This window comes from Aspergillus campestris (assembly GCF_002847485.1).
Source record: "Aspergillus campestris IBT 28561 chromosome Unknown P168scaffold_7, whole genome shotgun sequence".
NCBI classification, from domain to species: domain Eukaryota; kingdom Fungi; phylum Ascomycota; class Eurotiomycetes; order Eurotiales; family Aspergillaceae; genus Aspergillus; species Aspergillus campestris.
The window spans coordinates 795,567-808,665 of record NW_020194342.1 but is presented as its reverse complement, the minus strand read 5'-3'; the positions used below and the strand labels follow the sequence as shown (position 1 = coordinate 808,665).

At 51.8% G+C, this 13,099-nt stretch overlaps 7 protein-coding genes across 7 annotated transcripts; 3 read left to right on the top strand and 4 right to left on the bottom strand.

Moving 5' to 3' along the window:
- The first annotated feature begins 290 nt into the window (after positions 1-290).
- P168DRAFT_311281 (pantoate--beta-alanine ligase PAN6) lies at positions 291-1,830 on the top strand. The gene is made up of 2 exons (XM_024839481.1): positions 291-554; positions 627-1,830. The coding sequence occupies exons 1-2, from the start codon at positions 527-529 to the stop codon at positions 1,685-1,687; spliced, it is 1,089 nt and encodes a 362-aa protein (XP_024692313.1). The 5' UTR covers positions 291-526; the 3' UTR covers positions 1,688-1,830.
- Positions 1,831-2,088: 258 nt separating this feature from the next.
- On the top strand, positions 2,089-4,506 carry dbp7 (putative ATP-dependent RNA helicase). The gene has a single exon (XM_024837305.1). It carries the CDS (start codon positions 2,107-2,109, stop codon positions 4,399-4,401), a length of 2,295 nt encoding a protein of 764 aa, XP_024692312.1. The 5' UTR covers positions 2,089-2,106; the 3' UTR covers positions 4,402-4,506.
- P168DRAFT_167855 (WD40 repeat domain-containing protein) lies at positions 4,447-6,015 on the bottom strand. The gene is made up of 2 exons (XM_024832877.1): positions 5,658-6,015; positions 4,447-5,588 (listed from the first exon to the last, which is right to left on the bottom strand). The coding sequence occupies exons 1-2, from the start codon at positions 5,897-5,899 to the stop codon at positions 4,493-4,495; spliced, it is 1,338 nt and encodes a 445-aa protein (XP_024692311.1). The 5' UTR covers positions 5,900-6,015; the 3' UTR covers positions 4,447-4,492.
- A 385-nt stretch (positions 6,016-6,400) lies between these two features.
- Positions 6,401-8,667, bottom strand: P168DRAFT_311278 (Zn(II)2Cys6 transcription factor; the record flags this gene model as incomplete). Its single annotated transcript, XM_024839480.1, has 5 exons — positions 6,401-6,784; positions 6,841-7,005; positions 7,053-7,768; positions 7,825-8,552; positions 8,601-8,667. 5 exons carry the CDS (start codon positions 8,665-8,667, stop codon positions 6,418-6,420), a joined length of 2,043 nt encoding a protein of 680 aa, XP_024692310.1. The 3' UTR covers positions 6,401-6,417.
- A 426-nt stretch (positions 8,668-9,093) lies between these two features.
- P168DRAFT_305051 (PHD finger domain-containing protein) lies at positions 9,094-10,685 on the top strand (the record flags this gene model as incomplete). The annotated part of the gene is made up of 2 exons (XM_024838896.1): positions 9,094-9,146; positions 9,193-10,685. The coding sequence occupies exons 1-2, from the start codon at positions 9,113-9,115 to the stop codon at positions 10,683-10,685; spliced, it is 1,527 nt and encodes a 508-aa protein (XP_024692309.1). The 5' UTR covers positions 9,094-9,112.
- Positions 10,686-10,847: 162 nt separating this feature from the next.
- P168DRAFT_167841 (uncharacterized protein) lies at positions 10,848-11,515 on the bottom strand. The gene is made up of 2 exons (XM_024832876.1): positions 11,461-11,515; positions 10,848-11,402 (listed from the first exon to the last, which is right to left on the bottom strand). The coding sequence occupies exon 2, from the start codon at positions 11,387-11,389 to the stop codon at positions 11,012-11,014; it is 378 nt and encodes a 125-aa protein (XP_024692308.1). The 5' UTR covers positions 11,390-11,402; positions 11,461-11,515; the 3' UTR covers positions 10,848-11,011.
- Positions 11,516-11,828: 313 nt separating this feature from the next.
- On the bottom strand, positions 11,829-12,944 carry P168DRAFT_327760 (uncharacterized protein). The gene is made up of 2 exons (XM_024841278.1): positions 12,584-12,944; positions 11,829-12,517 (listed from the first exon to the last, which is right to left on the bottom strand). The coding sequence occupies exons 1-2, from the start codon at positions 12,859-12,861 to the stop codon at positions 12,049-12,051; spliced, it is 747 nt and encodes a 248-aa protein (XP_024692307.1). The 5' UTR covers positions 12,862-12,944; the 3' UTR covers positions 11,829-12,048.
- Between the last annotated feature and the right edge of the window lie 155 nt (positions 12,945-13,099).

The window sequence follows — 13,099 nt, the reverse complement described above, 5'->3', positions numbered from 1 at the left end:
TAGAGATATACATCATATCTGTCATTGTAGGTCTCTCTGTCTTTAAGTACAACTGACGGATAGCATCCGGACGTGTACAGCAGTCAACCGTCCCAATACCACCCGTTAAACGGTATCATCAAAGACAGTACTTTTTCAACACATCAGGCAATTATGTCATATATTCAACCGCCCCTAAATGATCGCCCCGGCACACACTAACGGGAACAGGCAAAGCCCCGTAACTCAAGCGCAGGTTCCTCCACTTACTGTATGACTCCACCAGCTTAGGACGAGAACCACGCCGCAGTCATCAGCACGCTTAACGATCACATATTATCCTGCTGGGTCAACACCATGCAGAACGGCGTCCTCGCCCCTCCGAAACATTTCACATTCCCTCGGCCCTCCTGATCCTTGTATTGATGCTGGCTGTAGCCCTCGGTCTCTCACCAGATGTGGTACTGATATCCGGGACGCTCCACAGTGGGACAATTCGACCCAAACCCATACGTGATTGATAGATAGCTCGACGACGACACCCACAATGTTCTCCTGGCGGAGGTCGGTTTTCAGTAAGGAGTCTCCTATAATTTTCCCTACTTTCTTCTGGGCCCAGGTCTGACGGTTTGTGTTGCAATTGACAGCCGCCGCCTCGTTCCTCCGGTACTCTTCGACAATGGCCACTCCATCGCACTCCTTCCAAGTCTTTCGGGAGGTGCCTCCCCTCCGACAGTTCCGCAATGATCTCCGGCTCTCCCGTCGCACAGTCGGGTTCGTGCCTACAATGGGAGCCCTGCATGAAGGACATATGTCGCTAGTGCGGCAGGCCGCGGCCGAGAACACGGACGTTGTCGTCAGTATCTACGTCAATCCGACTCAGTTTGGCGTCAGTGAGGACTTGTCCAGCTACCCACGCACCTGGGACAGCGACGTGGCGAAGTTGGAGGAACTAAACAAGGAGCTCACCAGCCAGGATGGCAACGCGGGCCGTGTCACAGCCATCTTGGCTCCGACCTCCAAAGTCATGTACCCGACTCTGCCGCCGTCGTCCGAACCAGACGGGGACGGCTCATTCGTGACGATCTCTCCTTTGTCCCAGCGGCTGGAGGGCGCCTCACGACCGGTTTTCTTCCGAGGAGTCGCGACCGTCTGCATGAAGCTCTTCAACATCGTGATGGCCGACCGCGCCTACTTTGGCCAGAAGGACGTCCAGCAGACCGTTGTCATCAAGCGCATGGTGAAAGATTTCCATGTGGGAACCGAGATCCGCATCGTGGAAACCGTTCGCGAACACGACGGACTAGCCATGAGCTCACGGAACGTGTATTTGGGTTCGCGGCGACGGTCGGTCGGTCTGGTCCTGTACGAGGCCCTGAAGGCTGCCGAAGCCGCCTACCATGCGGGTAAGGTCACGCGAGCCGACATTCTTGGCGCTGCCACTCTCGTGACCGACCGAGTACTGTCGGAGCAAAAGGCTCTCTCGCCTGCCGAGCGGGCGCTGTACGATGTCGACTACATTTCCTTGGCTGATCCGGACACCCTGGACGAGGTGGAGGTGGTTGACCCCGCCAAGGGAGCCATTTTGAGCGGCGCGGTCAAGATGGCTCCGATCGAGGAGTTGAAGGCCGGAGAAGACGCTGGTTTGGGAGATGGAAAGGTGCCAGTGCGACTGATTGATAACCTCACCCTTCAGCCTCGTGCTTAATCTGCCCCCTCTGTGGCTTCCTTGCAGCATGGACATACTTCTTTCTATACCCTGATGCTATCCGATCAATGGCATCTTTGTACCATTTCTGCCTGATCACACATGTATCTAGAAACCTAATCACAACCTACTCCACTAGATTTCTTCTAGAAAAAAAACCTCATAAATATCAACTCCACCCAATAACTCAGGTATTCCGAAAGTTCATAAAATATTTACTTGTACAATGAATTGGCTAAGAAATACCAGACCTCTCAATCAGGAAAGTAGGGCAAAAGTCGAGGGCTCGGGAGCAGATCGGGCCGAGAAAATTTCCCAGCGGCGTCCGAGCGTCTTTCTTCCACGCCGAAGAAAAGCAACAGAAGTCACTCACTCAACCCCAACACAACCACCGAGTCAGCCAAAAGGTCTATACCATCATGGCGGACGACGGCCTACTCCTGAACTTCTCCATTGGAGATAATCTCAACTACACGAAACAGGAGAAAAAAATCACCGGAGGAACCTGGCGCGACCGCCTCAGCGCAAAGAAAGCCGCCAAAGACCGACTGACGAAAGGACCGGGCGAAGAAGGCGGCGACAAATCCGAGAAACGCCCACCGCGCAACCCGAACCATGTTCCTCTTCCTTTATCACGGCCGCAGAAGCGACAGCGCACGGATGGCGGCGGCGGCGGCGGCGGTGGTGGTGGAAGCAGCGGGACGAAAAAGTACCTCAGTACCGACTCGTTCCAATCGTCGCTGTTCACGTCGAATCCGGAGCCGCAGAATGAAAACGAGCACAAAACCGGAGCGGACGAGCCCGACGCGAAGCCTACCAATGCGCCTCTCATCGATGGCCTCGATACCTTCACCAACCTGGGCCTGACGCCGACCCTGGCGGCGCATTTGCTCACGAAGCTGGAGCTGAAGGCGCCGACGGCGATTCAGAAGGCGTCGATTGGGCCGCTGTTGAAGGAGGAGAGCGATGCGTTCATACAGGCGGAGACGGGGTCCGGTAAGACGCTGGCGTATCTGCTGCCGCTGGTGCAGCGCATCATGGCGCTGTCGCGGTCTGCGCGGGAGGGGACTGCCACGGAGGGGGACGGGGTGCATCGGGATAGTGGGCTGTTTGCGATCGTGCTGGCGCCGACGCGCGAGCTGTGTAAGCAGATTTCGGTCGTGTTGGAAGGCCTGTTGCGGTGTGCGCATTGGATCGTCGCGGGGACGGTCATCGGTGGAGAGAAGAAGAAGTCGGAGAAGGCGCGGCTGCGCAAGGGGCTGAATATCTTGGTTGCGACGCCCGGGCGACTGGCGGATCATCTGGAGAATACGGTTGCGCTGGATGTGAGTAATGTGCGGTGGTTGGTGCTCGATGAGGGCGATCGTCTTATGGAGCTGGGGTTCGAGCAGGAGCTGCAGGGGATTATTCAGAAGCTGGATGCGCGGCACCGGCCGAGTCGCATCCCGGGGGTTCCGGCGAAGAGGGCGACGATTCTTTGCTCGGCTACGCTGAAGATGAATGTGCAGAAGCTGGGTGAGATCAGTTTGAAGGATGCGATCCACATCAAGGCCGATCCGGAGGACGAGGATGGAGAGTCTGGAGATGCGGACGGGGATGAGGATGCGTTCCGAGTGCCCGCGCAGCTCAAGCAGTCCTACGCTCTTGTTCCGTCGAAGCTGCGACTCGTCGCTCTTACGGGCTTCTTAAAACGCACATTCATGAGAAAGGGGTCAGTGATGAAAGCCATCGTCTTCGTCTCCTGCGCCGACTCGGTCGATTTCCATTTCAAGCTATTCTCGAGACCGAAGGAAGAAGAAGAAAAGAGTTCCGACAAGGAAGAAAGCGACGCCGAAGAAAAACAAAAGACCGCAGAAGCGTCCGCCAACGGGACAATCGCGCCCGCCACCGACTTCTCCAACCCTGCCAACCCCGTCACGCTCTACAGACTGCACGGCTCCCTCCCCCAGCACGTCCGAACCTCCACGCTCGGCTCATACGCCAAGAACCGCGAACCCTCCGTGCTGATCTGTACGGACGTGGCGTCTCGTGGTCTCGATCTTCCCAACGTCGACCTAGTCATCGAATACGACCCGGCCTTCAGCGCCGAAGACCACCTTCACCGAATCGGACGTACAGCCCGTCTCGGACGAGACGGGCGCGCACTGCTCTTCCTGCAACCCGGCTGCGAAGAGAACTACGTCGACATCCTCAAACGCAGCTATCGGGACGGGGGAAAAACATTGGCTCGACACACCGCAAACGACATCCTCCAGCGGGGCTTCGGCGGAAACGTCCAGTCAGGAGGCAAAGGCAAGAACTGGGAAGTCAAGGCGACAGACTGGCAGATGGACGCCGAGCGCTGGGCCCTAGACAACCCGCAGAACCTCGAAATGGCGCGTCGCGCATACCAGTCGCACATTCGCGCGTATGCCACGCATATCGCGAACGAGCGGCACATGTTTAACATCAAGGAATTGCACCTCGGTCATTTGGCTAAGGCCTTCGCATTGCGCGATCGTCCCAGCAAGGTCAATGTGCCTGGTTTGCGACAAGGCCAAGAAGACACGAAGAAGGACTTCAAGGCGAAGAGAAGCGGCGGCGGGACGAAGAGAAAGGCTGGTGACGATGATGGCGCTCGTGGCCCCGCACCGGACGCACCGACGGCCGCGCAGAAGATGCGGGCGAAGATGAGGGAGCATATGGGCGGTGCAAGCGAGTTCAATCTTGCGTAGGTCCGTGTTTTGAAAAGAACAGAGAAAAAAAAGGGCAAAAAGGAGAGATACAGGAAAATGTACATAGCATGTCGCGTTCGAGGAATAATCCTCAATAGATATCCCACAATGAGATCTTGCCGTCTTTCGAGCCAGCAGCCAGCCAATGCGTGTTCTGGACCTTTTCGTTTCTCTGTCGTTGTAGTGTTGCCAGAGATGATCCCCCTTGTGTTAGCTGGGTCTCAGCCGCTGTTTCGTCGTTCTTTGCTTGCTCTGCAACCGATTGCCCCGAAGAAGCATCAATCGCAGAACGAACATCCGCAAACGCAACAACGTAACACCCTTCTTTATGCCATTTCAACACAGCCAACTCCTTCATGCTTCTGCAGGAGTAGACTCGGACCCTGGAATCCCACCCCGCAGTCGCAAATATCTTCCCATCAGAGCGAATCCGCACCCCCTGCTGCCCCGCATGCTTAGTATTCACATTCTTCAAAGGGGTATCCTCCACGACACCCTGATGGCCTCCAACAGAAGCAAGCGGCGGCACAGGGTGCTTAACCAGGAGCGCATCAGCAGACGAGCTGACAAAGTACCCATCAGCAGCAAAGACATCGATCGCCAGAACAGGCTGGCTATGAAGCCGACAAGCGTAGATCTTCTCCCATTCCCACGGCCCCCCACCACCAGCCTCCCGCACAACCTTCGCACTGAGCTCCCCACGCCGCGCGAAAACAGCAACCCGCCCATCCTCGTACCCAGCCGCGACGTAGAGCTGCTCTCCCGGGCCCCGCACTAACAGCTTAGCAGCCATCACCATCCCCGTCTTCACGGCCGGATCAGCGGGGATGGTGCATACGCGCCTCTCAACAGGAAGCTGGAAGATATCGAGCGCGCCGGAGTCGAGTGCGTTAGGCGCTGCTATCAACGCCGACGATGATAGCGGCGTAGCCTCTTCCTGCGTCTGACCTTCTGTCATTGCAGCGGAAGAAGCATCACTATCCTCAGCAAGAAACAGCAACGAGAACGCGCAGAAATTCAGCGCATTCACAGGAAGCGAGTGCACCATCCACGGCTGGACACCTGTGCCAGTTGATTTCCCGTCGTCATCGCCGTCGACTACGCGATCGACGGGGAGGACTTTTTGAAGGATCTCTTCGTCCTGGGCGCGGAAGCGCCATACGCGGAGTTTGTGGTCTCGACCGTGTCTGTATTCATGGTTAGTACTTGTTGTTTTCTCCTGGACTAGATACGATAATGCGTGAGGAGGAACGTACGTGTATACCTCTGTCGTCTTGCCAAAGCCAGAACTAGACGCCTTAGCCTCTAATACGGCTCCGTCGTGCGCCTTCCACGCCACCACTGGCCGCTTCAGGACCAGATCCCATACTACCACCCAGCCATTTGCATCAGCTGAGATCAGACGGAGGTTGTCGTGGAAGACGTGCAAGGCGTGGATGGGGGCTGCGTGGCCGCGCAGAATGTAGACCGGTGTTGGGGGTTTGGGTGTGGTAGACATCGCTTATTTCTAGTTTGTAGAGACGGCCGAGCTGCAAGTATTTGGAGTTGTGCAAATTTGCAGTCTTCTCTCTATTTGGGCTTTTGCATGGTCCTTGGTGGTTTGATTGGGGTAGATGCTGTCGATTGCATTGGTGGATGTTGAGCGGAACGAGAGGAATGCTGTGGAGTGCTCGGGTCTTGGCACCTTTGATCACTGCAGTTGCGGCACGGATCTACAACTACTGCATGTGTTTGAATAATCACAATAATTATAGAAAAAAATGGAAAATATTTACACTTTGGATTTTAGTGTCTATGAGGTGAAATGGGTACACTCTCACAAATATGAAAAAAGAAAATAATCAGATTTGCTCTGAAGGCTCTAGCCTGTTACACATGCACGGAGAAATATATATACACTCAGCGCCCTCCAAATGAAAAATTATAAAAAACAAAAGCAAAGGTATCAAAAGTCGTAAGACGAACATAAATCTATAGAGTATCTTGAAGATGCATATAACCAGTTAAACATATCATTCAGAACCCGCACGAATGCTGATTGGATTCATGCGGCGCGACATAATATCCCTGATACGGATGATTATCCATTGAAAAATCAGCGCAGGCCATAATAGGGTTGATGATTCCGGGCGGCATCTTGAGCTGCGTATATACAGGCCCATAAGAATCAGAACTTGTGAAATTAGATGGGGTTTCAATGCTGGAACAGCCAGCTGAATTCCAGCCCCAGACCTCTTGTAACTCGTGTTTAATAGATTCTGTCGAATAGCCTGTTTTCATAGCAATGTCGTCTAAGATCTTAAGAGTCTCTTCCTGTGTTTCTCTCGTCTTGAATGACTCTGCGACAATTGCTAGGAAGCGCGTGGATAGACCGGCAATTCCTCTAAATAGCGCTGGTCAATATTCGGTAGGTCATATAGGTTGATTCAGAAGACATACCGGTCTCGAACATGGGCTACAATTCCGCAGATATCATGCGAGTGACTTTGCTGCATACTTTGCATTTCGGGGCTAAATTCCGACTCCAAGGGGTGGGACTTGGAAAGGAGTATTCTTGTCGTGTGGTAGAATAACCGGGCGATGATGATGGGATGCTTGACGAGCCTACACAGGGTTAGCATGTAGTAAGTAATTCGTCGGTTAAATCGTACCATATCTTTGGGAATGCTGAATTCGAATTGGCCTGCCAGGGCTGGACGTAAGAAAGAGGCATCATGGACCGGGGTGCAAGTTGCGCCCACTGATTGCACCACGCGTTATAAGTGCACCATTCCTGGTATCGGTGGCTAAGTTCCGGTTCATGGCCCATGTACCCGTCGGCCTGAACTTGGAGTGAAGAAGACCTGAAATTTGACACTTTGGCACAGATGTAGACCATGCGATGAGCCCACGCCTCTTCATTACCGGCAATACTAGGCCGGGCCTGGTGCATGTTCATGTCAACACCCCACAAGTCTGGATCCCAAGAGATTATCCATTTAGAGTGCAGGCAATCGAGGAGTTCCATTTCGACATTCAGCCAAAAGCACGCTCCGCCCAGGCCGGGCGTCGTCGCATCCCAATGACATTCCTTGATCAGCGCCCTGGCGCCAGCGATGTGATCCATGCCATACACGAACACCATTGATCCAGAACACATCGCTTCATAGACATTGAGAATCACTGCCGTTGTGGCACAAAGAGCCGAATCACGTGCTGGGTCCCGTAGTGAGCGAAGCAGATCTTTATAGGCCATATCGTGGAAATGTACAGCCTGTTCCTCGCCATATGAAGAATTGACCCGTGATAGATGTCGCGCCGCACAGGCCATAACGGCCTGTAATAACATAGGCTCTTCTAGCGCATAGAATGGCAAGATATGGGAAAACTAAGTATGACAGTCAGAATTAGGAATATCTACATCGTATTGATTGCGTGACTTACATAGTTTGCGGCGTTCATCGAGTCCATCCATGGTCCTACTTCTTCCACAAAGGTTTGCAGGAGAAGCGTCTCGTCTAGTGTCTGAAGACATGTGTGATTAACAGCGTTTATTGCCTTTTGACTTGTTGACCGGAAAGGACTGAGTGTAGAATTTTGATAGTATTCATTGGACGGTGTCGTAGCGTGCGAATGTTGCTGGAATGTCGTTTCTAAGCTCCCCAATGACTGAACAGCTCGATACACTGGTTGATCAGTTGTATTCAGCTCGACTGGCCCACCGAAGTAGGGGAAACTATGGAGATCCCCACCCAGCAGAATATCCTTCTCTGGAGTAGGATACCTCTCAAAACCCCCGACATACTCTGACGCTATGCGCCTCGACTCGTCACAGATGGAAACAGGGTTCCATAGTGGGGGCTTGATATAATGAGGAGGGGCTGAAATCTGAGTATCTATAAAATTGAGGCGAATCCCACGTCGGCAGATTCGACCTGCCTTTCGGCAGTTGTGGCATCGATGCAGAGCTTCATCGCATTTCAGATGGCGCTCGCGACATGTCAAACAGCCTGTGCGTACTCGTTTTGGTTTCTTTGCACTGGCTTTGCTCCCGCTGGTGGAACCACGCGGCGCACTCAACGGGGTACTACCTGGAGTTAGTATGTCGCTTACACCTGAGGGGATTTCCTGTTCTGCATCATTCTCCGTGATTAGTTTGTCCGGAAATGCAACTAGATCTGGTTCCGATTGGGCTCCGGCGGCTTCAATGTCCACAATACATGGAGTTCCAATAGCAGTGTCCGCGCCTAGAGGCAACAGCACATTGCTGTCGCCAGCAGAGGCCATGTCAAAGAGAGTATCTTGGTTCAACCTTGCTAGGATACAGCATATCCAAGACCGCAGGGAGCGGGTCATCCAAATGTCAGATCACGAACACGTGTATCGATTTGGGACCATGATGCTAGCGGAAGAACTGCTTTCCTCGTTCAGTAACCCGTGTTTGAATATGCATTGTTCAGACCTACCAGATAAGTCCAGGAACAGGTCAACGTTTTCATATCCGTTGGAGATAGGTGTTGATAGAGAAGCCGATCGGCACATGACTAGACCCGTGATCCGATCTGGACACCTGAGGTTCAATACGATGCTGCTAACCACGCTTAGTCATGTTGTATGCAAGGCCACTGTAAGATCCTTGAAAGATCAGGCTCTTGTTGAAGATAGGCAGAGAGTTCTAGCTATATTGTTTCTCTATCCATAATCTGACTCACACGCACTTCTCCGCACGACGATGCCCAAGGGACTCTGGAACTTGCACGTTGATGGTATATAACTCCCGTCACTAACCGAGCACTATTGACACCGTTGTAGGGAACTGGTACCGCTGGTTCCACCGTTCCAGTGCAGACTCTCCTTCCCCAGACGCGCCATCAATTCTGAAAACCGTCCGCAAAATTCTTTCAGGAAATAACAATTTCAAATGGGGGACTGTCCCATTTCCGACACCGCTTCATTTCCAACTCGATTTTGTGTATACCGTTGACAGAGATGCTGGCTACATTACAGTCACCCGCTGGAGATCGGTGGACGGAGGTTTATACCCGAGAGCCCAACGGGCAACGTTGACCAGTATCCGAGAGACGTCGCTCGGCACGTTGGAGGCTCTTCTTGAAGATGTGGCAGAGGTTCCTAAGTATTGTAATCAGTCACTGAGCGATGCACATGCTGAAGTTGGCGTGCAACATTTATTGGAATCCTTTGGGATCGATCCCATGGTCCCCGCGCCGCTAAACGAGCTGCAATTCAAGGTCTTTACGGACTTTGTCCTCACATGGCGGTTTTATTTAGGCGAAATCTCTACTTGGGAACGCTCCTTTTCTCTATTCTCTGTACTTGCAATTGGACTGCTGCGTATCGCGGCATGGGACTTGGAGATTAGGAATACAGATTACAAAGACATAACCACATTTTCGTTCCTCCCGGGATGGAAGGCGCCAACTAACGACGTCTTCTGGTTTCATGGATATCTAGTTGTGTGCTGCAGCTCCGACGAAATTCGCACTTCAGTGTCTACAAAAACAAGGCATTTCGTATCCCGCAGTAACGGTCAAGCAGTGGCGGTACACGGGATAGCTATTTCCATACGACAAGTCGTACTCTTTGAGATTCGCAATGGCCACATGGTTTATTCCCCACCTATTCCACTTGTTACCAATGATTCGTCAATACATTGCTCTCCTGGGTTCAGGCTGTTGGCGTATGTGTTTACCTCGAATCACTGGAAGGGATCATCGGAGCGCTGGGGAGTTCCAATGCCCACGGAGCTTCTCGAGATGATAATAAAAGCATCTGCGCCGAGGCCGAAAGATTTGATTTCAATGGCTCAGGCGTCTATGCTGCTTGAGCAATGGTATTACTCTTCCATTCTACAAGTTAATGGCATCAATATACACCAATACCCCCTCTCGATACCATGTTGCGGCAAGCGACACACATCAGACACCATTGGGATTTATTGCTCAGTCTGCTATGCCTGGTTTCATACTGAATGTGCATATCCGTCCTCTGATATGTCTTCTGAACGCATTCAATATATCTGCTCTGGTTGCCAGGAGAGCAGACCTTGCGCTGTTCTTGAGAGTGGTGGGATCCACCAAGCCTACCGTGCAAAGCGGGATCGGAAAGGATGCAGCGTGGTCCATGATGGAAAAGCTACAGATTTCCACCTGCGACCTTGCAAACCAACCCGTCACTTTCCAGATACATGGCACATGTTCGGTCTCGCCGCCCCTGCTCCAAAGAGAGCCGATTATACAATTTATTTCAGTGGGGTATTTTCCGGTCTTGCGTATGGATTTGATTAGTGGCACAGTGACTACAAAAAGATTTAACAATAAGATGTTGAAACCAGTCAGGTTAAGCCTTATACCAATCATTGGTCAACGTTTTGGCGTAGCGGTCATGATAAGATCCATGAAATTAGATTGCCTCCTTCCAAATCATCCGTCCCATGAAACAGTTTTATATGGCGCTTGAAATTTTAGCGAGAATTTGGGGTCTCATGTTGAAGCATATGCGTCAACATTTCATCAACTGAAACGCTATCAATCCGCACATAGAATCTGTCCCTGCATGGCTGAGAAGGGGGACCCGTAGGAATGAGCCGGTAATCCACGGGAAGATGCTTGTGCTATTCAAAGAACAGAACATCCAAGCCGTGAAAGAGGATACCCCAACACCGCCCAAATTCCGTGTTCGTATGCTCAAGGGCATCTTCGAGCTGTTTCATAGCACCGTCTATATCGTCCACTTCCTTCTTCGCTTCGGCCACAGTATGATCAATCACATTTCTGCTTCCTGGAAAACTTCGTTGCACCCGAAGAACGATGAAGTCCGCCAAGTGGTTGTTTCGGTTTTGCTTTGGCGCAATAATCCAGCCATTGGCGATGGGGAAGTAGTAACTGAGCATTGAGCTTGCTAATGCCTTTACCGAGTTCTCATAGGCGGAATCGCTCCCCACAAACTCGATAAGCTCTTGGAATGCGGGCAAAGATAGGTATGCGGCCATTGTTTGGGTAACACTATGTCATCGTCAACGCCTGGACTAGTACCATAGGGTTCAAGGGAGGGATATCATACTTGGAATAAGGTATGGCTAGGTAGTATGGTAAAATAGAAGCATTTGGTGTTGGAGATGAATCTGTCGACTCTGGCCAGGTAGGCGCAGTGGGAACCTGGATTATGTAGGCTCATGACGAGTGGGGAAACCGCCATTGACTATCTTGAAACGTTAAGAAAGCGCCCAGCTGATGTTTAATGCAATCACGGCCAACATTTCTTGTCCAATTGATGGATCACTAAGCGCTTGTCAGCCCCCAGAATTGAGTGCTCGGGGTCCTATACCTAGGTAGGTAAATACTCGAACCGCCTAGAAGAAACGAGTCTATAGAGATGGAGAATCGTTATTATTGAATTAGATATTTATAGCCTCTATAGAAAATTGTAAAATCGCCAACATGCTTTTTCGTATACATCATTCAGACACCATTCGACAGTCTTTCACCCACTGGGCTTAAACCCATGCAATAATCAAGCCATGAAATCAAAGTCTATCCAAAACAGCAAACTTTAGACCGTTTGCCATCTAACGCAATGAACGACAATAAAACTTTTCGACCAATCCAAACAAACAAGGCTTATAAAAACAACGGATCAAGTTTCATAGCATCATTCCGGAACCACACCTCCAACCCGACTAAGCCGTTTTGCCTTGCTAAAGATGGGAGTAACAGCGGTCTTCCAAAACATGGACCAACTCTCCCAGGTCCAAGGTTGTTGAGTATCCTCGTTGCGCTGTTCGAGCTTGCTGGGGGCACTTTCGGCTTTATTAGCAGTAGGCGCAGGCTGGTCTGGCTTTTTTGTAGTGTCCGCGCGCCGCGATGGCTTGGGCTTGTCATCAGACTTGCCATCAGTCTTGCCATCAGTCTTGCCATCAGATTTGCCATTAATGGGCGCACACTTAGCCACCAAGTCCTTGGCACTCCCAGCGCACTGCTTGCACGTCAAAACCACAGGAATCATATCATCAGGATTCTTCTCAGCGGATTTATCCTTGACAACCTGGACAGCACTAGTCGAGCCATCACGATATCCAATCTTCTCCGCAATAGCCGTCGCAGAACGACCAATCGAATCCCTGTCTCGCCCAATCAGTACATAAAATGAGTACATCCAACAAAACCCCGAAAACCCACTCACTCACCGATACTTAATCTCCCTCTTCACCGCATCGCCCAGCATACGCTTCCTAGCGTCATCATCCGCAGCGAGATACTCCCCGCTCGCCTTGATCCTCCTCAACCGACGATTTACAGCCTGGCGGTCCGCATTGCGGGCGTTGTCCATGGTGCGGTCTGCACCCGTGAGCCGGGCCGTTCGCGCGCGGGATTTGCGCGTGTACGGGTTTTCGGAGAGGTCTTCTTCGTGTTTGCGTTTCTTGTTGGGTGTCCCTGGGTGGGGACCTGGTATACCGCGGGGCATTTTCGATTATTGGTGGAAGAGATATAGTTGGGATAGATGGGATTTCGAGGTAGGTATTAGTAGAATAGGTGGGCGGTATCAGTAGAATAAACGAGTATTAGTAGAATAAACAAGACAACAGGTACACCTACCCATGGATGGGCGACTGGGAAAAAAATGGTAGAGCCGTGGATACGGGACACGTGAATTGATTAGTGCATTGGGGGAGGCCCCACTCCTGACGGGTGGAAATTGTTTG